At 42.2% G+C, this 25,403-nt stretch overlaps 1 protein-coding gene across 1 annotated transcript in view; it reads right to left on the reverse strand.

The window, feature by feature from the left end:
• The window catches only part of cacna1g (calcium channel, voltage-dependent, T type, alpha 1G subunit), a 264,495-nt gene extending 252,198 nt beyond the window's left edge, over positions 1 to 12,297 (reverse strand). The window contains exons 1-2 of the mRNA XM_083933325.1: positions 12,226 to 12,297; positions 11,319 to 11,636 (exon numbers count right to left, since the gene is read on the reverse strand). Coding sequence (XP_083789451.1) covers positions 11,319 to 11,629 — 311 coding nt within the window. The 5' untranslated portion in view covers positions 11,630 to 11,636; positions 12,226 to 12,297. The remainder of the gene's footprint in view (positions 1 to 11,318; positions 11,637 to 12,225) is intronic.
• Between the last annotated feature and the right edge of the window lie 13,106 nt (positions 12,298 to 25,403).

Raw genomic sequence — 25,403 nt, forward strand, 5'->3', positions numbered from 1 at the left:
TTTGACAGTAGACTGATTGCCCATCTACATGTTTGTCCCTTGAGAAGTGAGTGTGTTGGTACTGAGATAAGGGCAGCGGCCAGATCTGGTGTGTGTCAACGCCACCTGAGTCCCTAGTTAGTAACAGGGTCTAAAAAGAGTACTTCGGTCAGACATGACGTGCTTGCTGTTCACAAATGTATCAACTTTGAGGAGAACAACAGTTGGAAAGGAGGAGATGTATAGTTATCACAGGATGTATAATTAGAAGGTGGAGCAGGAATGTGTAACGAATAAAAAACGGGCAAGATAGGGAAGAGTAACTGATTCCCCCTGTTGTGAAAAAGAGATAGAGGGGCAGTGTTTAAAGGAGGCGTAGGGGTTAATATGCCTGGAAAGTATGGGAAAACTAAAGCATGCGGTGGGTTCAATAGAAGCAGAAGGAAAGAGTGGAAAAGGAGGGTGAAGGAGTAAGCAGAGAGGTGAAGGAGAAAGGAGACAGACTGAGGTATTGGCTCTGACATGGGACAGATGCAACCGCGGTGAGACAGTTAAAGATAACTCGATTCAGGTGCCCCATGAGATTTTGCTGTGTAAGAGTAAGTGTCTAGCTTGCCCACCCCCCAATCCTCCTCCTTCTTCTATACCCCCACCCTGTTCTGTTGCCACTTTGTGCAGCCAAGCTCATGTCTTCTACAATACCCTAATGAGAAAAAGCTGGTAGGAAAATCCTGGACTGAGTCCTACATAAACTTACAGCCATCTCACGGAACAGCCCAAGGAGAGGGGGGCTGAGGAAGAAGAAGAAAAAAAAAACACATTCGCAAAGAGCGAAAATAAAACAAATTTAGAAAGGTCATCTCCTCATTCCTTTCAGTACACTATATATGTGTGTAGACTGTGGAGTGTCTGTCTTTATAGTTACATGTCAATTGGAAACGCCACGACTAAACTTGAAATCTGGGAACTCATTTCTAAAGGGTTAGTGTTCCGTGGAAGCAGGCGATCAGCATTATCAATAGCTGTAAGATCGATAAAACAAATCTTTAAATTCTTTCATTTATGGTCTGTATATTTATAAATAGTAATATTTCAATGATCTTAGCTTTGATCTCATTTATATATAAGTTGGTAGACTTCAATATAAATGAGATAATACTGTATGAGACCCTGTTGTTCTAAAACCACCCAAGCGGTTAACACACAACCATCGAACCAGTCAAGAGACAATTATACAACTAGTCAAGACCCTACAGACCAGTTTGATCAACCAATCAAATACCCATCCAGTCAACCAACCAATCTACCAACCAGTCCAACACCCGACCACTCAGTCATATACACCAACTAACCAGCAAACCAGGGGGAAATACCCAACCAGTTAACCTACCATTCTACCATTCAATCAAACAACCACACCACTAACCAATCAAACAATCAAATACCTAGTATGTCAACCCAAAAACTGACCAATCAATCAAGAAAAAGCCTAGTTAACAACCCAACCAGTAAAATAGCTAACCATCCAATTAGTCAAAAAACTAAATAAACAAGCCAACAACCCTAACAGCCAATCAAATATCTAGCCAGTCAACCTACCAATCTACCAACCAGTCCAACACCCAACCAAATTTGCCTACCCATCAACCAACTAAGAAGTCAACCACCCTTTCAACCAGTAGAATAATCACCCAATCATATACCCAACTCACCAATCTACTTACTAACCTCCCAAACTGTCAACTAACCAACCTAACCAAACAACCAACCATAAAACCATCCAACCAGTCAACCGAGCCAATCATCTAACCAGCCCGCCATTCCGGATAGTTATCCGCTGATAACAGTGAAGTAGCAAAAATTAATTGCTTGGTTTTATTTACACTAATTGACCTCCCTGACAAATTTGCTGTCTGGCATGGAAAATGTCACTGCATCTTAAACCACAGACAATATGAGAGGAGAGACGCTGTAGCTGGAGGCAAAAACAAAGAATATGAGCAGGTGAGATACACGCTGTGATGTGATTTTTACAGGGCCACAGATGACTTCTTGAAGTCAGCACATCTGTGAAAGTCTACTCTCCACATCCCTGCCTCCTGGTTTCACTACCTCCTGTAATCAGACACCTCCACTTCTCCTCTTTTCTCTTTTCCTTTCACTCTCCTTTTTCCTCCGTTGGGGACCTAGCCTGTGGTTTTTACAGGATTCACATTAATTTGTTAACTAGGCCACCGGAGTCACCAGGGTGGAAGAGCACAACACAGTCTGACAAGAGAAATCAACACCGCAATATACAAGTGCTTAAAAGTTCAGCCTCAGCCCCAATCAGTGTCACACAAAAAAAAAACAGGAGAAACTATGACCTCAGAAAAAAGTGCTTCCAGTAGTTTCTTCTCAGTCGTGTCTCACATACATATACATGGAAACAGGCACACACAAACCAGCCTATGTTCGTACGTAAATCAATCAAAAGAATTTGAGCACAATACAGGTTTAAAATCACCAAAAACATTTTCAGACATTCACACACATACTGTATGCTGACACATTGATGCCACCAACCATATAGAGATACATTGAGAGTGCTTCATGCTGCTGTCTAGCAGTCTACAGTGGAGTTTGTGGCTTGCCCCTGAATCACTGTGGTCGGAGTCTCACCGGGTGTGTATCAGGTTAGCCCTATCCTCCACTGACAACACACACACACACACACACACACACACACACACACACACACACACACACACACACACACACACACACACACACACACACACACACACACACACACACACACACACACACACACACACACACAAACACACACACATACACACACCCACACACACACACACACACATGCACACACATGCACACGCGCGCAGACAGCTGCCAGGCTCTGCCCACAAACTTCATGCAATTAAGTAACCTGGTTACAGTGAGAGACCAGGTTATGCAGGTAATCAGAGAATGCGTGATGGCTTTACCAGAGAACAGCCATAAACCACAGCTTCAATCTACAATGCTTCACTGTGAATCCAATCTATTCTCAGTGTTTAGATTAGGCTGCTAAGGCTTTCCATGGGATGTTAAAGTTAGACACCTCAGTGACACACTTGAGTACTTACAATTGATTATATGATTTTTAGTTTAGTTTGGACTGTCTGTGTTTTCCTTGGATTTTTTTTTCTGTGTGGTACTTAATTTGTCTTCTGTCTTTCCATGTTCTTCCACTTTAAATACTCATATGAAAGCCAAAATGGCTAAATACGGGACGTGTGGGATTACCTGTTGCCTACTACAATGACTCAAATGGTAAACTCATTATAATAGTTATTCCCACAGCTCTAATTCCATCAGCAGAGTCACGTCATACTCACTGCTTCTCCCAGTTTCTCTTTTTAACACAAATACTAGTTTTATTCACTAATTAATTCCAGCTTTCCACTTTACCGTTTTCCCGAGCAGTATTAAGCTATGGAGTGTGATTGAAACAAGACACTTCCTGCAGTTTTTTCACGTTATTAAACCTACAGATAAAGGGAAGGCTGATGTGAAAATTCAGCAAGAAGTGTTGGTGGGTGAATGCATGCTGTTATTGGAGGAGAGTATTAATCATAGAGTCCAGTAGAGGGCTAGTAGAACTAGGGTTACATTAGCATAACCTTTGTTTTGTTTCAATTCATAACGTTACCCAGAATGCAGCTTTCTGAACTGTTATCATGTGACTAGATTATAATCGCGTTCGGAACCTACTAGTAGTTATATCATGGGTCTTCATATCTGTGAGGCTCTGTGAGGCTGACAGCCACTGTTTACATTCACTCAATAGAATGATGACATTCAAGACCTTTCCTATGGAAATTCTCACATGAGTACGATCGATATGCGTTTGTCTTGTCTTTATTTATGTAGACAAAATATTAAAGGCTTACTACTACTTTAACTAAACAGAGTGCCCTGTTTTTTCCATTTCTTCTCTTGTGAAAACTAAACTTCAGTTCTTCAGTGTTCGAATCGATAAAATCCACATTGAAAACTGAATGGAGCAGTGACATATAGAATGACTACAGCGTTCCGAACATACATCGATACACCATGGAGTGCATTTTGCACCAGTAAGCCTATATTTAAACCTTTGATTGATTTCTATTACGTGCGTGAGATTTCTGCGAGGAGGAAATAGTTGCAACTACAGCAGTAGCAGCAATTTGCAACAAGAAGCTGCTGTACATGCACCAGTGTTTTTTGTTCAAAATAGACAGGTGTAGTTGGGCTGAGTGATACCCTGCTGGTGCTTTTGTAAAATGCTTCATTTTGTGTGTACCAAAGAAAGGGATTCTCCCAGGAGTAACCTACCAAACAACAGGTGGTTAGAGCAGAAAATGTAAGCGCTTTAATGAGCAGACTATAAGTTGAAACAATAGTGTAGCAATCAGTGACAGAAAGGAGAAAAATGAATAGCAGACTAAGCACAAAGAAGCATTTTCTTCGTGCTCAGTCCGTTTGCAGTTTAACAGCTTAAACAAAGCTCCTCATTAAGAACAGACCTCATACTGAGTCGTCTACTCACACCTTACTGCAATCTGAGTTCTGCCTCGGCCCTCTCTCTCTCTCTCTCTCTCTCTCTCTCTCTATCGCTGTTTCTCTCTGTGTCTCTGTGTGTGTCTCTCTCTCCCTCTCTCTCTCTCTCTCTCTCTCTCTCTTCTCTGTGTCTCTGTGTCTCTGTCCCCCCCCCCCCCTCTCTCTCTCCCTCCCTCTGCATTGTCACTCCTGTTATTCATCAATAATTGGCACTTTGAATGTGGTGGTGACTGAATCACTGAATTTTACACACATACTGTATAGTGTGTCAAGAGTGTTTCATGCCAGTAAACTGATGTAGCAGTCACCAATTAACTATTTGGATGGATTTAAACAAATTATGATGAAAGAACCTCCATTTTCTTCAAACAAACTCGGTGCCTGTGAGCGTGTGTCGAGTGTGTATACAACAGATGTTAGTTGGACTTTCAAACACACAGTAGGCTTGCACGATACGGACAACAAAACATCACTGCAATTATGCTGGTAAATACTGCAACTGATATTTGGATTGGGATATGATAAACAGTCACTCATTTCCTTCTGCTGAAGCCAAGAGAAAAGGCTCCTCGATAAATCTCTACCGACTAGCATTAAATTCGGAATGTAAGAAAGATTTTCTAACATAAAAACAAAGCCCTACACCCACACACACGCCTACATGAATACCAGCAACAGTCAGTGCTCAATGTTTTTAACCCTAGCTATGTTTTCATTAGAAGTCTTTGGTTGCCAGTTATGTAAGTTTTTGTTCTACCACTTAGTTTCCATCTTAAAAGGGAATATGAAAAATCAGAGCGAAGTGAGCCAGAAGTCTCTCTCTCTCTCTCTCTCTCTCTCTCTGCTCTCTCTCTCTCTCTCTCTCCTCTCTCTCTCTCTCTCTCTCGTCTCTCTCTCTCTCTCTCTGCGGTCCAAAAGTTCAGTGAGCTCACAGAAAGGTGTTACTGGATACAGATTTGTTGTCCCCAATTTCCCCCTCTTTACTTGTCAACTTCTTAAGGACCTCCTACATTTCCCTGTATGCCTTTTGGCCATCTCTAAAGCACTTTAGCTTAATTTTAGCGTGTTGTTGCAGAGGGCAACGAGTAAAGCAGGAGATTTTGCCGTTTAGAAAAGAACATGAATGATTACATTCTGGTCTATTGAGGCTACAGAAAGCAGCCACTCTGTTTCTGCTTCTTCTTTGATGGATTTCTACCTAAATGTTGCACGATCTGTGCATATTGTCATTATTTGATTCCTGATAGGATCTGATGGTTTCCATCAATTGAAGATATCTTTCACATCTTAATATGTTTCATATCAACAATTGTGTGATTACCTACCTAATGGAGAAGGTCAAAGGAAATAATCTTTGGGAGCCCATCTGATGAAATCAGTGTATTGATTGATCAAAAAAAACAATAATGGTAAAACCGACTGCATTTATAAAGCCCCTCTCTACCCTTACTCTACTCTTTCACCCGCATTCACGACATACATTCATACACCAATGGCAGTGGAGTTGGAGTTGAGTTTGGGAAAAATTCAGCGTGCATGCAACTCAGATAGCTGACAGAACCATTTGACGAGTTGCATTTTACATAAAAACTTGCTTCTAAATAGCTCAGCTAGGCATATGTAAAATGATTGCTCTCTAAATATAAACACAACTACACACACACACACACACACACACGAGAGAGAGAGAGAGAGAGAGAGAGAGAGAGAGAGAGAGAGGAGAGATACACACATACTGTAGATACACATCCCTTGCGGCAAGCACTTTACATGCAAAATACATGCAAGTCACATCACATGCTCAGCGAGACCCATGAATCACAGAAAGAAAAGTAACCCCACCCCTCCCTACACTCCAACACACGCACTAAAAAGGCCTTGTAAATGAATACTTCATCAAACATAATCTTTCGGTGCACAAGCAGAGGTTCTTGTCAGCCCCCCGAGTGAGTTGAAGGGAACATATAGATTCAGTTCATATAGAGAATATAAAAAAATGTACCCACATACAATATACAGTCTTCTGAAATATATACACATGATCACACACACCTATGCTCGAACGTCAGATAGAATTTGCAATAAGGATAAACATCTCATAACGCGAGAAGTTGGAAAAGGGGTGGGGGTGGGGGTGAGTGGGTGAGTTGGAGAAAATATGAAAGTAAAGTTGATGCTTGGTGCAGCCCTACTTTTTCACTTTTTCACCTCTTAAAAAATGCTCTCTGAAATACCACTCGGCTCTCCAACTGAGCCTCAGTTTTTCTTTTATTTTCTCCATTTTCCCTGTCTGTTCCCTTTCTTTTTTTTCTTTTACTTCTACTGGTTTTGGAGGCTGTCAGTGATGGCACACACACACACACACACACACCCCTTCTCACTCCCCCGCCAACGTAAGGCGAGGAGGAAGAAGGAGAGGGGAGAATAGTCGGCGGGAAGGGCAGGACATTTTCTGCTGATTAAGTAGGTGTTTGCCTCGGCTTCCATTATTTGACAGAAGCATCGGAGAAACGAGCAACAAATGTGAAAGCCTGAAATACAGCGCAAAAGAGCAGAACAGAAGGAAGCACAAATCAGTAGCATATTTTGCCAAAATCCCCCACACCCTTGAACGCGAGTGGTTATCGGTCTTCCAATGGGGCTGTTTCAACGTGATGACAAACAAACACCTAGCCCGGCCAGGTGTTCTCCCTCCCTTTTCTGGGACGTGTAATCCTCTGCTTAAATCGTTGTGGGCAAAGGACAGAGAGCGCTGGACGTGTTCCCAAACTCCCTGCCTCCTCCTCCGTCTTGGCACAACATCCAGTTCCCCGCCAGAGAGGAGACACCTACGGGAGTCCTGTGGAAGTGTGTGTATGTGTGCCGCTTACACAACCTTACTCACACACACAAAAGCTCTCACTCTCCACCGTACACAGATTCTGCAGGAATCATTAGCAAAACCAGCAGAGGGAATTTCACACAGGCAATGTGCTGGGCAAAACATCACTCAGAGCGTCCACCCCAGGGGTCTTCAATTAGACCCTAAATACCTCAGTGAGTATCCAGGGGTCCTAATTACTTCAGACTGCTGAAAATGGCCGCGGGCTGCCTGAGGCTGAGGGCTTACCGAGGATATGCCTGTTTAGAATAGATTCTGGCCCAGAGATCAGTCGGGTTTTCCTGTGTTGTTGGTCTACAGCATCAGACAGAGTAAGCAGTCTCTGCGCATCAGAGCAGAGGCAGAGCTGGCTGCTGCTGGTGTGCTCAGGATGTATTTATAGCAGGAGAAGCAGAGACTACTGCAGGATTAGTTCTCCAACCAGAAAGCGAAGAGAGAGACAGTGGCAGAGAAGGGCCACAGATCAAGAGTGGAAGAGTTAAAAATATAGCAAAAGATACATCTGCTCTGTGGATACAAAAGCATCGCAGATTCAAACACCAGAGCGCAGACACACACACAGGGGGCACAGAGGGCATATGGATCAATCCCTGTAACGTTACAGTGCATTACGGAAGCGGTGACCTTTTCCTAAATCTGTACAGTTAGACATTAAAGGGCAAATGAGAAAACAGACACCATCTAAATACGATCCGTACAGCCCTGGGGACGTGTGTACACATATTGACAGAAATGACCCAGCAGTCACTTAGATACGTGCAACTAATATTTCAAAGCAGGGTCTTTAAAATGTTGACTTGATAAGAATCAGCCGCCATCAGAACAAAAAAATCTGAGCCCATGTCATACTTCAACGTGGCCAAGAGTCCAGAATTATCATAACAACAGGGCAAACAACTGGGTTTGCCACATATATACAGTATGACATGTACCAAATCTCAGCTCAGCATTTATTAAGAAGGCTAGACACTGTGTATCCTAGTATATGTGAAAAAAAGTTACAGGTTTGAGCATTTTAGTACCAAACCAGACATAACCAAACAAGTTGATACATTGAACGGAATGGAAGTTGGGAAAAACACAGCCTGTTCTCATTCCCAGGGTGTCCAATGTAATGTACATGTAATGTAAGGAAGTTCTCCAGAAGTAAGAGCGACAGCATCCGCGTAGCAAGGAGGTCTGGGTGATTGAGTAGGTCAAACAAACACAGGACATAAACCCAGGGGGCCGTGGTTCGTGTCCCATGCGTCACTGTAGTTACGTGACAAATGCACTTATTTTAACCCCACATCTTTCCCTAACAAAGTCATTTTGTTGCTTAAACCTAACCAAGTATGTAGTGAGTGGAGCATCATATTTGAACGTGCAAGGCTACCTGGTGTGTGTGACCATTGATCAAAAAAGTATAAATTAAGTAGCCTGGGAATCCAGACCCACATCTATCCAAACGTAGGGTCTGGAAACGAACAACAGAACTTCTCAACTCCAAGGGCAGCACCAACGCATGCAGTTCAAAATACCACTGGACACAACTGGATAGCATTACGACAGACTACGACCAGACAGAGCAATGAACACTGTTATGAAATCGAGCGCACAGCACAGTCGTCATCGGTTACGCCATCCCATAACTGAGTACAATTTGATTGTTGACTTGGGGTTTTCTGGTATAGTGAATGAGCTCCAACTGTGTATGGCAGAGCAAATTGAAAATTGCGAGCAGTGCCTCTGGATTTCCAGGGTATACGTTAAGTTCTGCTCAATCCCATCCTCCATGAACTTCACCGGCTTCCCTTACAAGAATGTAAAAAAGCCCTAAACAGCCTTGCACCCTTATACCTGTCTGATCTCCTCCATTGCCACTCCCACACTCGCCGCCTCCGCTCTGCTGACGCCAACCTTCTCATCCCCATCACCAAAACAAAATATCGTACCCTTTGGGACCATTGCCATCGCCGCCCCTACCCTCGCCATCCGGAACTCAAAAACATTCCTAGCATTCAAGAGTCAGCTTAAATCCATCTCTTCAGGATCACAAACATCAACTAAAATCCATCATCTTTCACTCTCTGTTTTTCTATTAATGTGATGTTCTTTTGTTCTAGTATTATTTAATGTGCTTCCTGTTTGAATATCTATTTTTTTATGTGTAAAGACACTTTACACATAAAAAAGCGCTGTATAAAATTGATCTATTTTTATTATTATTATTATTATTATTAAGGCCAATCACCTCTAGGGTTCTTCGATTTAATGGGACAGTAGGAAGGTATCAAATTAAGTACTCTATTGGCATTGGTTACACTTTAAGAGTACTAGTAGTGGTACTGGTATCGTTTGTAAAACATTTTAAACGATACCCAGCCCTATTAATAATGCTTGGGTTCCAGATATCCTCCATCGCTGATCGGTTTATTACTCAACTTCCCAGCTTCCAATTTACGCTAATGACATGAACACTAGGGGTGCATCGTCACTCTAATGACTGGGCGTGGTCGATACCGCTAGTCAAAGTAGAATAACACTAACTTTACCACTTTGTGACACCCAGTTCCAGTGCTAGTCAAACTGAAATCCTTTACATACTTTGAGGACTCTGAAGAATAGTAAAACTAAATGAGAAACTATACCAATTGAATATTCCTCCCAACTAACTAATCTAACTCACAGATTCAATCTTGGTGTCCAAGTGGTGGTGTTGGGTTCCTGAAATGAAAATGTTTGAGAACCCCTGACTTGGGTAAAAGTGCAAATGGTCGCCTTTGCTCCCTGACGAGGCATGGGGGACTCATGTGCCCCTGCTGCTAAAAAAGTCTATTTGCAAGACCTTTAAAAATTTGACATTTACTGACATGGAAATCAGCTGTGCTCACTGGGACACCAAGGCAGAATAAAGAAGGGAAAGAAAGATGAAAGGAGAACAAACACAAGAAAATAAAGAGCAGCAAGAAAATTGTCGATGATGTTCCTGGGGGAAGAGGAGGACTCAGCATCTCAATCAAACAGTGACAAATGAGGAGAGAGGGGGGAGTTATGATGTGAAGCAACACACAAGGCAGAATTGATGGATGTTATCCGAATGACATCAGGACACACACACACACAGCACCTGCGAGGAAAAACAAAGGCTTAAACCAGCAGAGCAGACGCGTATCAGTCAAGGAAACATTCCTTCCCATAGCTCTTTCACATCCAGCAAAACCTCACACACACACGCACGTTTGCCTATACACACCGTGAGAGCAAGACAGGAAAAATTCTCCATTGCCCCCTTTCCTCTTCCCCTCCTGCTCCTCTCCCCTCCAGAGCACTGAATCAGTACACTTATGAATCAATAATACACGTCAGTGGTAGGAATGATTCAATAAGGCTCTTTGATTTGAAAAGACTCCACCCTTCCAGTGCTATTCACTCCGAATGAAACGCAACCGGTCAATAAACACACACTCCAGGTATGTATCAATAAACCAATTATAACACTAAGGCCCCTCACCGTAGGCCCAGTCATGTGAGGTCAATAAGGTGCCATCACTTACATTTAGTTATGAATTATGGATCAGGAGGGAACACTCACTCAGAGGAATCAGAGCTTGAGGTGGGGACAGTAAAGCTGGAGACACACTCATCCTGTGGATGCAGCTCCAGTAAGACCAATAATGGATTTTGATCATATTACCCACACACATACATGCCCAAATCTGTATGTGAGCAGGCCGCTCAATATGATTCTGAGTCTTGTGAACATTCAATCACCCTTGAGGTCAACTGGAAGAGCTGCGCAGCCCAGCAGGTGTTCCTTACCTGCCACAGGTGGAAGAGGTGCTCATGTGCGCACGAGCAGACTCCTATCTCAAAAGAATTAAAAGGATATGGATTGGAGACCAGCTTGAGACACCAGCTCCGAGGCCGGGTGGTTTGTTTCAGGTAGAAGAAGACCACGGGGGCCATTGCGGGGTAGGGCAGGTTCTCATCGCCGTTCGCTGATGCCTCCTCCCCGGTTGTAGAGATCCCGTCAGGCGCCGGGGACGCTGGCTCCACCACCACTTCGCCGCGCTCCCCGGCTCCTGTCCCGACGCCGGACAGGTCGTTGAGCCGGATGAAAGTCCTCGGCAGAGAGGAGCGACCCTCCGAGCCCCGGGCGTCGGAGATCCCGGAGAGATTTCCCCCATCCTCTGCCATCATTCACCTCCTGCAAGCAGTACACATAGGTTATGATTAGAGTAAATATAGCTGACAACCATGGAATGCTTCTGCAGCAGTAGAGCGGAGCAGAGCGCATTAGGATTCAAGAAAATATGTACATATAAGCATGTTGATTTTCATTTTTAAATAAAATCTACAAACTTTGCAAATAGTGAAAAATACACTGCTGCACATATACTTACAATTAAATATAAATATTGAAGGAACAAGCAACGTTTAGGCAAATGTGCGCATCATCGAAAAATAATCGCAAAAATGTATTCCAGAAGAATAAATGATACTTTTTTAAAAAATGGAAACAGATGGAAAACTGTATATATGCCGTCATAAACTGATAAATACAATGAAGATCTTATTGAGACTCCAAAAATTTAAGAGGGGCTCATATTCCCTTTCATCAAAAACAATGACACAATCTCTCTAATCAGCAACAATAAAATGCCACTGCTCCATCCCTATTCCAAACTTCAGCTTTATCAGTAAGACACCAACAATGCAATCATTGTGAAGTGATTTAAAGCAATTTTTTGAAAATGGGTGCAGGTCAGGAGCATCTTTCCATTCGATTTTATTACCTGTAATGGACTCGGTAGATGTGCCCAAAGCGCGCTCAGTCATCGCATGATCAGTTTTTGTCGTGGCTATAAAGTCCACACCAGCTTGAAGAAGAAGAAAAAAACCCGGTTGGTAAGAAGGAGAGACGAGAAGGGAAGAGATGAAGAACAGAGGAGCAGGGGGGGAGAAGAGAGAGAGAGAGAGGAGAGGGTCTTGTGGGTTTGGTGCGTCTGGCGGACTGTATAGTTTCCAGGTGAAGTGCTGCTGCGCGGGTCCGCCTAAGCAGACGCGGTCCCGGGTCTCCGGTGTCCAAGCCTCTCCAGGGGCCTCACCGACACTTCATAACCATCCCCCGTTTGAAATCAAACAGGAACCGAGAGATGTGTGTCTTACTTTTTGCAGCGTTCAGCCTCAGGTTAAATATAACGGCGCGCACAAACTTCTTTATGATCCCCTCCTCCTCCACGGAGCTGATGGACAAACCCTCCCAAAAAAGGAGAAATAACGAAAATTACTAATCTATTCGTGTTTTCCCTCCTTCAAATGTAGGAATCCAGTACTTTTCGTTGCATCCACAGGCGGTTTTCAGCTTTTTAAAGATCCATGAAGATGCTGCTGCACATCCTGCCGCTGAGCACAAACAGACGTCAAAGAGACAACCTTTGGTATTTTCTAAATATCACCAACACCACCCCTCTCCATTGTTGCACACATTGGACAACCGGGCGCTCCTGCTCTCACTCTTGTCTCCTTCAGACTGAGTTCGGTCGGTTCCGTCCATCAGCAAAGCTCACACAGCTGGATGGGGGATCCTAACTTCTCACTCCCCGCCCAACGAGCGCCCACTCTGCACCAATCACAGCACGGCCTGACTTGGAGCTCCCTCCTGGCTGGCTGAGCTGGATGTCAATCGGAGTTGTACAGCGGGGAGGAGGGGGGGCAACAGCTGGAATCTTATTGTCAACCGTCAGCCAATGAGAAACAAGTGAGCGATGGCACCTAGCAGCATTGTTGTGTGATTGGTGCAGAACCTTATTATGGGGTAATTTTTGAGGGGGAAAGTTGCCACATGGCGCAATGTGACTCCAACGGAATGAATGTATATAGGGATGTTTCTAATAGACTTCAGCCCCATAGATCCCAATGAAACCACTGACATCTAAAATGATGGTTTTCTCACAATCGATTGAAATTAGTCTATGAGAAAATAAGCAAAATGTCTAGTAGGTTAAATTATTATGGAGTTAAACTACCTTACAGTGTGCAGAGGGGGCCCCAGGGGGGCCCTCAAGCTCTGCCTGGGCGCACCTTTCTTTTCTCTTTTTTTATCTGTTTTTTTTTCTCTTCAATTTAAAAAAAACTCAAACTCCACACAGTATACTTATTTGTTTCAACTACCGGCACATGTCATCATTGTCATCAGTGTCTCAATTAGGAGAGAATGAACAGTGTGTATTGGTCTTCAGTCATTAGAGATACTCAACAAAAAGGAAATTGAAAAAAGAAAATGTGCTATTCTTATGTAATTGTAGAACATGATATGTATTATTGACAATACTGGGTTTCCCCCCCCCCCCCCCCCCCCCCCCCCCCCCCCCCCCATTTAGGTAACCAGATTTGGGGACCCCAGGCCCTGGAGGAGGGCTCTGGCATGTGTGCTGGTCTGGTGGCCACTAGGGGAAGATGTTTCCCCAGGCTTTTTTTTACACACACACACACACACACACACACACACACACACACACACACGTGCTGAGTACCTGCAGCTTTAGGAAATACAGCTTAAGGCAGAGCAGATAGTTCTACTCTGTAGTTTTAAGTGACGTAGTGTCTCTGAATTATAATGCTTTCCCCTGTTACACTACTATCTTTTGTATCTTTTGTATTTTAAGGCTTCTATGTGGCTAGCTGCGTGTACACACATACATCAGGGTCGGCACATTACTCACTACATGGCAGCGTCATACTTTATTTTAATTACAGTGTATGGTCATTGATCTGAAAGTAGGAGCAAATCAATGCTGAGGACCAATTTCTATTTCATAGCATCTGTCGTGGCTAGTGCTTATGTGCAGTAGCAAATATTAATCATCGGGGCTCTCTGTGAAAGCGTGAAAACTGAGTATCACATGAACGCATGACCTAAAAAAAACCTGCATATGCACACAGAAGGAGGAGACAAAGGGAGAAAAGTGAGGGTGCAACTCCTTATAATCTGTGTCAATACACCTTGTTTAGACTGATTACATAATTGTGTATTATCTTAACAGTGTAGTTATTAAATCATATTGATCCAGCACTGCTTGTATCTATTGGGCAGGAATGTCAGAGAAAAAGTAGAACACAATCGAGGCTGTGAAGCGCACCTAAAAGTACGAATACAACATCCATTAATAATAAGCAAAACAATTATGCATCTATTATTCATAAAATGGAATAAAGCATTGGCAATTCAACACTGAGTGTCAATGAACACTTCCCAAGGCGAGTGTTTATGATCGGTTGATGAATGATTTTTGCAGTGCTGGCCAGTTCGAGCTAAGACCCCGATTAATCAGAGTGAGTGATCTCAACTCTCCGGGGTTAACTTTCTCTCATGGCTACTCTGCAGGCCTCCGGACCAGCAGCACCATTTGCACAGACACACAGCTCATACATCACTGCTTCAGCCATCTGCCATGATAGACCTTACTGACAGAGAAAGCCTGATACTGAGGAGTTTTTTTTTTTTTTTTTTAAATTGACTTCAGTTGACAGGAGGCTCCAATCCATGTACTAAAAGCAATATGAAGACTTCTGATCCACAGAGAAATCTGTGTGCCTGAGGGAAGAATGGACAGTGGTAGCCAGACTGCCATAAACTGTGATCATTCACGGTTCCCTGATGATGCTCTCTAATGATTTGGACCTTTTTACCCTGTCCTATCAGGCTGTCCAATCACTCAACCTTTCACTGTACCTCTGCAGTGTACCGGCCGTTTTTTTGAGTGCAACACCCAATAAGAAGTCTGTTCTATTCATCCTGTCACAGAGGGACATTAAAAACAAATTATTACTGTTGTTGTAAACAGAACAAACAATAAGCCAGTGAAAAAGGACTACGAAGCAAATCTCTACTTTCTAAACTAAAATGAAACTGAAATTCATGCAGTGAGGGTTGTGGTCAGGTTTAATATCACACAAACTATCCTCTGGCATGCTTAATTATTGCTTACCTTGCATGGTAGCTGCATTTTTGTAATATTGTGAGTTCAGGCAAGAATCACGGGATCATGCGAAAATCCATCTGGTCAGGATTCAAGTAATGCGCTTGTTTCCAAAGAAACCTCAGGAAGCGACTGTGCATTGATCCAATATGACACAGTGGGGCCCAAATATACTTCCCCATTAACTTATATGGGCAGAGCGTCACAACTCCTGGTAAATGACTTGTGTTAATATCAGAATTTGATCTATTCAGTCTGATAACATTTGCAATGTCTAGAAGAGCCGTTTGATTAAATTATTAACGTTTACCTCCGAGGAGAAGTGAGGGCCAGCAACTAGTGGTCACTAAAGAGACCACACCCCTAATTATTCATAAACTTTAACCTCCAATAAAATAAAAACTAGCCTGGTTCAAAAGAAGTGTTGTCATGGAGATCTGACCTAAACATACAGACTTGAATGTTTTTTTGCACCAGGCCTAAAATAGGTTTAATCATTCTGTGAAAACGGCCTGTTTAACATGGAGGTCAATGAGAAACTGCTCTATTATGCAAACTATCCCTAGTGGAGACTCTTTATTGGATCAACCAGGAAGTCGCTGTGGGGGCTTAGAATGAACAGGACCCTGCCTCAAACTATATATCCAGTTCTCTTTATATATCCATGATTCAAACCAATTTGGACCAATCAGAATTTCGTGAGGAGCTATGACCGTGGTTTAGATGTGTGTGACGAGACAGAGACGCAACTGATTGTGCAAACAACATTAGGGGCTCCTCAAGAGGTGATTGTAGAAGTGGGCAATAAAATCATCGGCTATATCAGAACTGTAGATTATTTCTTTATTTAAAGAAGAGCAAAGAATGGCTCTGAAGGCTATTCTCGATGGAAAAGATGCGTTCACTCATCGCTCTAATGACTTCGACGAGAGTTTGATAGTCAAATGCTCCATCCAATCACGTATTTTCGTACAAGTATTTTTTGAAAGTGCCTGCCCTTTTACATGAAGGCTTCTCAGATGGTTCTGTGTAACAAACCATCTGACGTATCAAGATAAACTATTGCAACATGCTTAATTCATTTGAATTTGGGGTTTCGTGAGATCAATATCGGTTTTGGAGAGTCAAAGACATGATAATCAGAATTGTTTATTTAAACTTCCTTAGGTGCCACAGGACATTTAATGGCTGTATTTCAAGGCAAGGCAAGATTATTTATATAGCACATTTCAGCAACAAGGCAATTCAAAGTGCTTTACATAAAACATTAAAAGCATTGAGACAAAGCTCAAAAGAAACCCACTCCAAAAAGGACATTTAAAAACAGTCATTCAAGAGCCAAGAGCATATAAAATACAAACAAGCCAAGATAGAGAAACAGAGCCTGTTTGGCTTTTGTGGACGCTCTGTCACTACAGGATCTACACTGTTAAAGCCTAAACTACTATAAATAGGCAAAGAATGTGTGTTTTTCTTTCTTCAGCAGAACTTCCTCCCCACTGATAATAGCACTTTTAGTATTATGGTGTAAAATCAGTATTGAGGGCAAAAATGCCATTTTACATGCTATTTTTTGTCATGAGGTATGTAGTAAATACATCACCATAAGCAGGGGAAGATTTCAACAAACTGGAAATAAGGACAAAACAGTTCATTTTAACTGACTTCATGTTAAAATAAGTCACGCTGGATTCTTTTAATCAATTAAATCATCTGAAGTTGAATATGATCTATGTGGTTGCTGTGAAATCCAGGAAGTTGTTATTCACATGTGCTGTTTAGCTTTGTGGTATTCATTCTCTGGACAAGCAGCCAATTCCTTTATACAGTGCCAGCAAACCTGCACTCATTTAGAGCTAGCAACTGATAATATTTTGATTTAGGACATTAAAAGCCCTGGAAACTCAGTTTCTATAATATTATAAGCAACAATCAAAGTTAAGATTCAGGAGAAAAACATCTTTAGTTATTTTTTTATTGAGAGTTTAATACTCCAAAACTCAGCTAATCTGCCTTATCAGGACTGTGTGGGTGTGCTTTGATCAGATTGTAATAACAGTGCTGGCAACACAAGCCAGCAAGCATAGAAATAAAATGGATAGAAAGGATATTCCCATTCAAATCAACGTGGTGGCAGCCATTTTTATGTTTACCGTTGTCATTGCAGCAAACTAACCTCCATATAAACTTCCACATAAACTTCCATAGCCTATAAACCGATGTGCACAAGTTGCAGAGGTGAGGTTTTGCAGTAACAGCCAAACAGGCTGTGTGGTAATGTTAACTGCTAGCCGCTAAATTAGTAAAATTATAATGACATCCACACACTCTTCTTACAGTGTGGGATTGCACATCGATATCGCCAGATGTGTGACAACATTGTTTGGCTTGTTTTTTTCTTTAACCAGTGTGGTGTTGGGGAATGGCAGAGACAGCAGGCTAGCTAACTAGCCAGCCATCAGCTGGTTGCCTTGCCGGTTGCCCCATGCTTTCATGCTGCATTGGTTACAGAAAATTATCCAAACAGCCGGCTGTGTCTAACGGTCCCTTGAGTTGCTAACACTGGGTCTAATGTTGTGTTCACACAGGCCTCGTAAATTCCCTCCTAACGTGTCCCGAGCTGCGTTGGTCCGCTCTCCTCCCTGCAAGCTGCAACACACTTTAAGTTCCCACTGACATGTGTTGTCGCCATGACATCCAACAACAATCACCATTTTCTTTTGTACTAGTCAAATGACCACGGAAAACAGCTCAATGTCCTTTCTAGCCAATTATTTTGTATGCAAAACCTACAGCTGGCATTATGTGCCAATTTAAATGCGGCTGAATTCTGATTGGAAATAAGTGACATCACATTCTCCCAAATCAGCACTGCCCAACTTCATACCAGTAAGAAAACCTAGGTGGGGGCACTACTCTCAGGGCACTTGACAGGGGGTCACATGGGGTGACATTTTTGGCAGTTACCAAACTGATTCAAGTGCATTATCACCTCCTTCTGGACTGAAGGAGGGCTGATTCTGATTTGGATATCACCGGGAAAACAACAACGGATCTGGTCAACAGCGACCCATATATATGAAGCTAAATGGAAAATAAAGTGTCTTAAATCTCAACTGGATTTTATCAAGATACAAGACACTCGAACAGACAAGTGTTTACGGGGTCTTAGATGGTGGGTTTGTAATTCAAACGCATACTTTGACATGATATACTGCAAATAATATATCAGAAATGTAAGAAATATAACATAACAGTAATGATAATGGTGTTTTCGGGGCATGGCCAGATGTTGTCACAGTAATAGTTGATATACACACCAAACAGACACTTACGTGATTGGACAAAGTAATTGGACAGGTCGGGACTGGGCTGGCATCCAGTCGCAAGAGGTGATCGCCTCTAGTCTCACTTTTCTATTTATCTGCTGAATGATCAATAGAATAAAATGAGCATGTGAGTATATTTTAGCCCGCATGCAATCCAAAACAATACAGTAATACAATGCACTCCATGTGACTCATGTGGTGTGTCCGTTTGTGTGTGGGCATGTTATGGGAGCCCGAAGAGGGTCAACAACAATATCAGTCATTTATAAACAAAAATCACTTCTAATTGAAAAATGTTAAACAGAAGACTCCAGACTATACAAAGCCGTGACTCTGAAGCTTTTCCATTCCTACTTGCCCACCTAAAAATCACACGTGATGTTAGTGATACTGATTCACATGTTGGTAACCTTGGTTACGGAGCAGAGCGGCTCGAAGAGGAACATTTTCAACACTTCATAAATTATATGCCTGTAATAACATGGAGGCATAAAAAGAGGAAGGGGAGGAGCCTGGAGGGACCAGATGAAGAATAGGAAGATATTAAGTAGAAAAAAAGAGGAAGAGCAGAGAAACAAGGGCAACCAAAAAAGAGTATTGTGCATGAAGAGAGTTAGAGCAAAGAAGGAGAATGTATCCAAAGTAGAAGCAAAGGGAAATTAAGGGAAAAGAAGAGTGGTGGGAGGAAAATGAATCAAAAGAAAACAGGGGAAAAGGAGAAGAAAGAGGGTGCAGAAGAAGATGTAGGATGAAGAAGCAGAGAAAAGGACATTGAGGACCAGGAGGAGAGCAGAAGAAGTTTAAGAAGGAGAAGCAGTCAAACAAGTGTGGCAATGCTGTGCCATGATGACTAATAGATAGGTGCTGAGACATGAAATCCACACTGTACTTTTGATTTCTCTTTGATTCCCTCCCCTTCCCTGGGCCTAATTAAAAGTGCATTGTGTTTTTTTTTGCAAACGTAAATTGAAGTTCCTTTTGCAACATGACAAAACAGACACAGAACTGAAGAAAAAGTTAAAACGAACGAGAGGGAGAAACAGAAGGGGCCCTTAGTGCTTCCCTCTTTGCCTTTCATCTTTTTCCTTTTTTGAGCGTCCTCTTTCGGTGTCAGCTTCCACAGAGCTCCACGCTCCCACTGGGGGTCCTACCCCGTCAACCCAGGACAGGCTGCTGTCCCTGGGGTAAGGCAGTGCTCTGCGGGGCTCCGCTCTAGAGCCGTTGCTATTCACAGCTAAAGGCACAGAGGGTTTAATTTGAATATAGTGAGACAGTCGCACATTACCAACGTGTGGAAAACTACACAAAAACTAAGGGTAAATAAAAGGTTGTGGGAATTGGATTAAGGTTTGTGTTTATCTACTTGTGTTAGTTCCTGTGCGTGTGTGTGTGTGTGTGTGTGTGTGTGTGTGTGTGTGTGTGTGTGTGTGTGTGTGTGTGTGTGTGTGTGTGTGTGTGTGTGTGTGTGTGTGTGTGTGTGTGTGTGTGTGTGTGTGTGTGTATGTGTGTGTGTGTGTGTGTGTGTGTGTGTGTGCCTATGCAAATAAAGAATGGATGTATAGGTACAGTATGTTGTGGATATATAGTGTAATGGGTTTAATTCATACCACAAAAGAATGGGTCATATTTTGTATACTCCTAATTATTAATATCATAACAATAACATATACATGAAAACACAGAATATTATTTTCTAGATTATGCATATAATATCCTGGAAATGGAAAATGTGCCCAGGCTACAAGATTGTTGATTCTTAAAACAACTCTATTATTAACCATTATCTGTGAATAGTATGCACCATACCAACAGAGTCACAAAGGAAATGCTTCCATTGAAAAATACAGTACTAGGTGTGTGTAAACACAATCAATAATGCACTAATCCAAACATCTTATGTGCTCAGAATAGCAAGACTTACAGTTACAGCCATGCTAGGGTCTCTGTGAAATAAGGTAAATGACAATGCTGGCATTGTAAGAACCATTGCCCTTTCTCAATCTGCATTCATGTTTCTACTAGTGTCCTTGTGAGACGTTGTCTTTTGCAGCCCAAGTACTGTCCCAATACACAAGTTTGCATTTTCCCCTAAATGGTAAAAATCCTGGAAGTGTTCTTGACTCGCACATTTTACTGAGGATGCATTGGTTGGTAACGTGTATGAACTTGACAACAAAAGTAGTTATTCCAGTTTATTGGGGGGGGGGGGGGGTCCAAACCACAAGCAAATGTTATGGCAATCCATCCAATATTGATATGGATATTTGACTGAGAACCACGTATGTAGAACTTATTATGGCACTAGAGGAAAGGTCAGAGGATCATTATCATCAGTAGATGTTGAGATATTTAACTGGATATGTGCAAACTTTGACTTTGTGGTGGCACTACCAAATGTCATGGCAATCCATCCAATAGTAACTAAAATATCAATAAAAACTCTGCAGGCTTCATCCTCTTGAGACCATTATTGTCTGTACGGAATTCTAGAGAATTCAGAAGCTTTTGAAGTATTTTATTAAAAAAACAAAAAATCAACTTCATTGGGGCATGAGAGGACAAGTCAGTTGATTACCAGTTAGTAGGCTTTTTCCTCTGGGGACAAGACTGTTCCTGTTAATCCATGGGGCTATTCCATTGGCAGTTTTGGCTGCACAAAGCCAAACCAGGCCATGCTGATTTGCGTTTCCATTACCAGTTTTAGCACAATAAGCCGTGCTTGAGATTGACCTCCTCCAGAGTAGGGTCAAAGTACAAATGAAAAGGGCTGCGGTGATGTCTAACCGACTGTGCCCAACCCGTGATGATCCCCCCCCCCCCCCACATGTCGCAAGACTCAACTCGCGTCTGTGCTGGAGACCAGACAAAAAGATGTTTTTAAAAGTCACTCTGTGTTCAGCTCTCTTGTACTTTTGTAGCTTCTGACGCAATCTCTGGGGTTTAAAGTTAAGTTTCTCTGCTGTGTCCCTGTTTGAACTTTTCAGGTATCTGCTTTATTTTACTGTTTTACTTTTCCCCTTAACTTTTTTACGTTCATGTTAATTAAAGCTTTTAGCCCCCAAATAACGGAGGACCCATGTCAAAAAGAATTTGTAGTAATTAAATGGACTGATAATCCACTGTTTTACAGCCACTCCGGCTCGTCAGCTTCAAAATAGCAACAGCAGATGTTGCAAAATAAGAACAGGAATGTCTGTAACCTACATATAGGCTACGCATCACCAACAGTATGATAATAACATCCAAAACGCAAGATTCACTCTAAATTGTTTCTGTGACATGAGAAATACTTAAAATATTAATGTTTAAAAATACAAAAATGGCCAAAATACACTGAGCAGCCTTGTAGAGCCGTACCCCCGAAAAGCCGCACCTCTGAAGACACACCTTCAAGTTGGTAGCTGTAATGGAAATGCAAATGAATGCTGGTCTGAGCAACGGAGCCAAACTGAGCAGATGTGTATGGAAAAACCTGACTAGTGTCCCCTAATTGGGTTATTATCCAATTCAGGCTAATAAATAGCACACTGGAGCTCTTTTACATTAAGTCAGAAATGGAATATTAGCAACTTCTATCATATCTAAATATTGTTAAACGTTAGCAGCAGCAGATGAGAACATCCGACCGGCTGCTAACTTAAATCACAGTGCAAATGTCAATCATTCCTACTATGTGGGTTAAAAGCTGGCTGTGCCTATTCACAGGAAAAGGAAAAGCGATCACGGCAATCGATCACTCCCACAGGGCGAACGTATTGACAGACAAACTGGACACATTTTTTCTATATAATCAAAACACAAAGACAGACTCTCTCTTGCTGTGAAACTATATTGTATTTCTTGAACACTGTCTTCGAGGGGGAAAAATGCTTTTGACACTTTTGCCTCCTTTCTGTCAGTCATGTAAGTGTTAAAACCTTTACATCTTGGTCAACTTTCCACCATCTAATTTGTTAGTTTTTTTAAGACGTCTGTCTGAACAGAGTCCCCTTTTGGATTCTATCATTACAGTCCTAATAAGGTGGCCTGACATTGTGTGAATGTGTGTGTTCTCAACCTCTGACCTCAAAGATGATCTACAGCTGCTACCTGCCAATTGCATCTGACAAGCAGTCTGTTCACCTGCCTATCGCATGTCTACACACACCCACACAGTAAGCAGATCATTAATACACACAGACACACACTATCAGAAAACAAACATTCACAGACACACACAGATGCACACAAAACAGAGGAATGCACCCAAGTACTCTGGATGTTAATTCAGACCCTCAAAAACCCAGTAGCTTACATACACTAAAGTACACTGAACACACTCTCTGTGCTTCACCTCAATATCAGAAACAAGTCAATTCCTCTTCATTATGAAAGGAAAACAGATGAAGGTGTTTACAACCCAGATGTGATTGAAAAGCCTCTGGGCAACCTTCCCCGCTGTGCCGAGTTTGACCGAATGCTCGTGTTTCCATCACGCACGTCAGAAATAACAGGCGGCCCTTTGAATGTATATATGTTACTGACTGAAGATTAAATAAAAGGCTGGGGCCCTCACATTTGTCTCAAGCCATTTCCCCCAACGAAATGAGCGACTGGAAGGGAGATCAATATTTCCATTTGCGTGATGCTTTGGTGGGTGTTTTGAATTATTTGAATGATGGAAAAGTGTAGGAGTTAGGGAGGAGAGTGTGTGAGAAAGAAATGGAGGAAAGAGGGAAAGACTGCTTGCTTCACACAGCATCCTTACTGTCTGCGGATATGCATGCATTTCTAAGTGCATTTCCAGCTTCTTAATAAAGCAATGTGATAACCCCCACTTTCACTTAGTGGTTAATAGAAGAAGGAAACTATGAATTCCAGGCCAGGGATTTCCCTGACGTTGAAACGGAAGTCTAAAACAGTAAACAGTCCCCGATTTAATCTAAAGGGTTTAACGTTGTCCCAAAAAAATATTGAGACAATTATAAGAGCAATATGAAAATGTTAATAGCATTTTTCAATAACTGAATCATAATTTTAATGCATCCAAAATGTCCCCATAGTCCACTCTGTATGCCCAGTTAGGAATGCCCCTCGATAGCCCTGTGTGTGGTGTAGCCAAATATTAAATTGAATAAAACTTCAGCGGGGACGGTGGTCTAAAAAGAGTCATGGTTTAGCATCGCTCATACATTTAGTATCTTAACATGCAAGTTTGATTAATTCAGCTAGCTGGCGTTAGCCCGCTGCGCCTAGTCTGTAGCATACATGCAAGTATATATGCAAGTTGGCTAGCTAGCTAGTAAGCTAGTTTGTGCTTTGTGCCTTTGGAAAAGGAGTGAACCAGACTGACTACTGAACTCAGCAGCTATTTTGGATAGAGGAGGGGATGGCTGGCAGGGGCTGGGAGAACACGATGGAAGTGAGTTTGCAGCGGCTAATGAGCTCAGACCAGAGCGGAGAGCCGCCACTGCTGCAGGAGCAGATTGATCCCGGACCGAAGACCGTTGTGAAGGATGAAGCTCCACTGGGGAGCAAGGGAGGGCTAGGCTCCATGGTTACCCAGTAAAAATTTTAATAATATGTTAACTGACTAGTATTTCTTATGCCGACTAGCAAGGATAGAAATGTTTAATCGACTAGTCACGCACATCCCTACTTCAAACAATGTCCTTAAGTAACTTACAACTGTTTTTACAAGTCACGAGGGGCCGTTGAATGGTTTGATGAGTATGAGAATTATATGCATCACATGCTATGGCCAGATCTTAACCCAGCTCAAGTTTCTGAAGTGGCATGAAGATAGTGGTCTCTACCACCATTATCAAACTACCAGAATGAGGCAATACTTCGTTGACTACGTGAAAGAGAAGACCCATTTAAACTGTTATACAAATGCAAATTATACAAATACCTTCTTAATACTAAGATATTGAAATACTAGTTATGTATGTTTTTACATTTTAACGTTAAAAATACATGCGGAAGGCACAGTGCGTGTATGTCTGAATGGCTACCTTACCTCTATAGGCCAGTAAGCCTATCATCAATGTTGTGTAAATTAAACAGGGTTGTTTATTTCACACATGCTGTATTTTCAGACATGTTTAAATTTTTGAGAAAACACTAATTTGGCAGTAGTCTTGTTAAGAGTCATGCTCACGGTAGACCACTAATATATATATATTAAATTTAATGGCAAATGGTAAACTGTCATGGTATGCTCTTGTGGCACAAATGTTACACTCTATTTCCCCAATATAAATAAACATTTTAATGAACGTATGTAATGTAATGTATTATTTTCTTTTACCCCCATAAGATAGAAAGGTGCCTCACAGAGTTCAGGTGGGGTTTGAAAGTTCAAGTGGGTTCCCTTTTGTTTTTGCGTCTCCAGCTCCATCAGTTTAATATGTAAATGAGAAAGTCTCATTCATCCCAGGACTGTGATGAAGCTGGCCAGACAGGAATGGCATCTGGACACAGATCAGAGGGAAGAAGGGGAGTGGTACCAGGGGAACAGATGTAGTATCGTAGGTGGGAGAACATTTACATAAGCCACGGAAAACCCAGACCTAACACACACACACACACACACACACACACACTCCCAGGACAGATGCCATCAGATAGTTAGACTGTGACAAGGTATTCCTGGATGCCTGCGTGTGTGTATGTGTGTGT

Source organism: Echiichthys vipera (assembly GCF_963691815.1).
Source record: "Echiichthys vipera genome assembly, chromosome: 18".
Lineage (NCBI taxonomy): Eukaryota > Metazoa > Chordata > Actinopteri > Perciformes > Trachinidae > Echiichthys > Echiichthys vipera.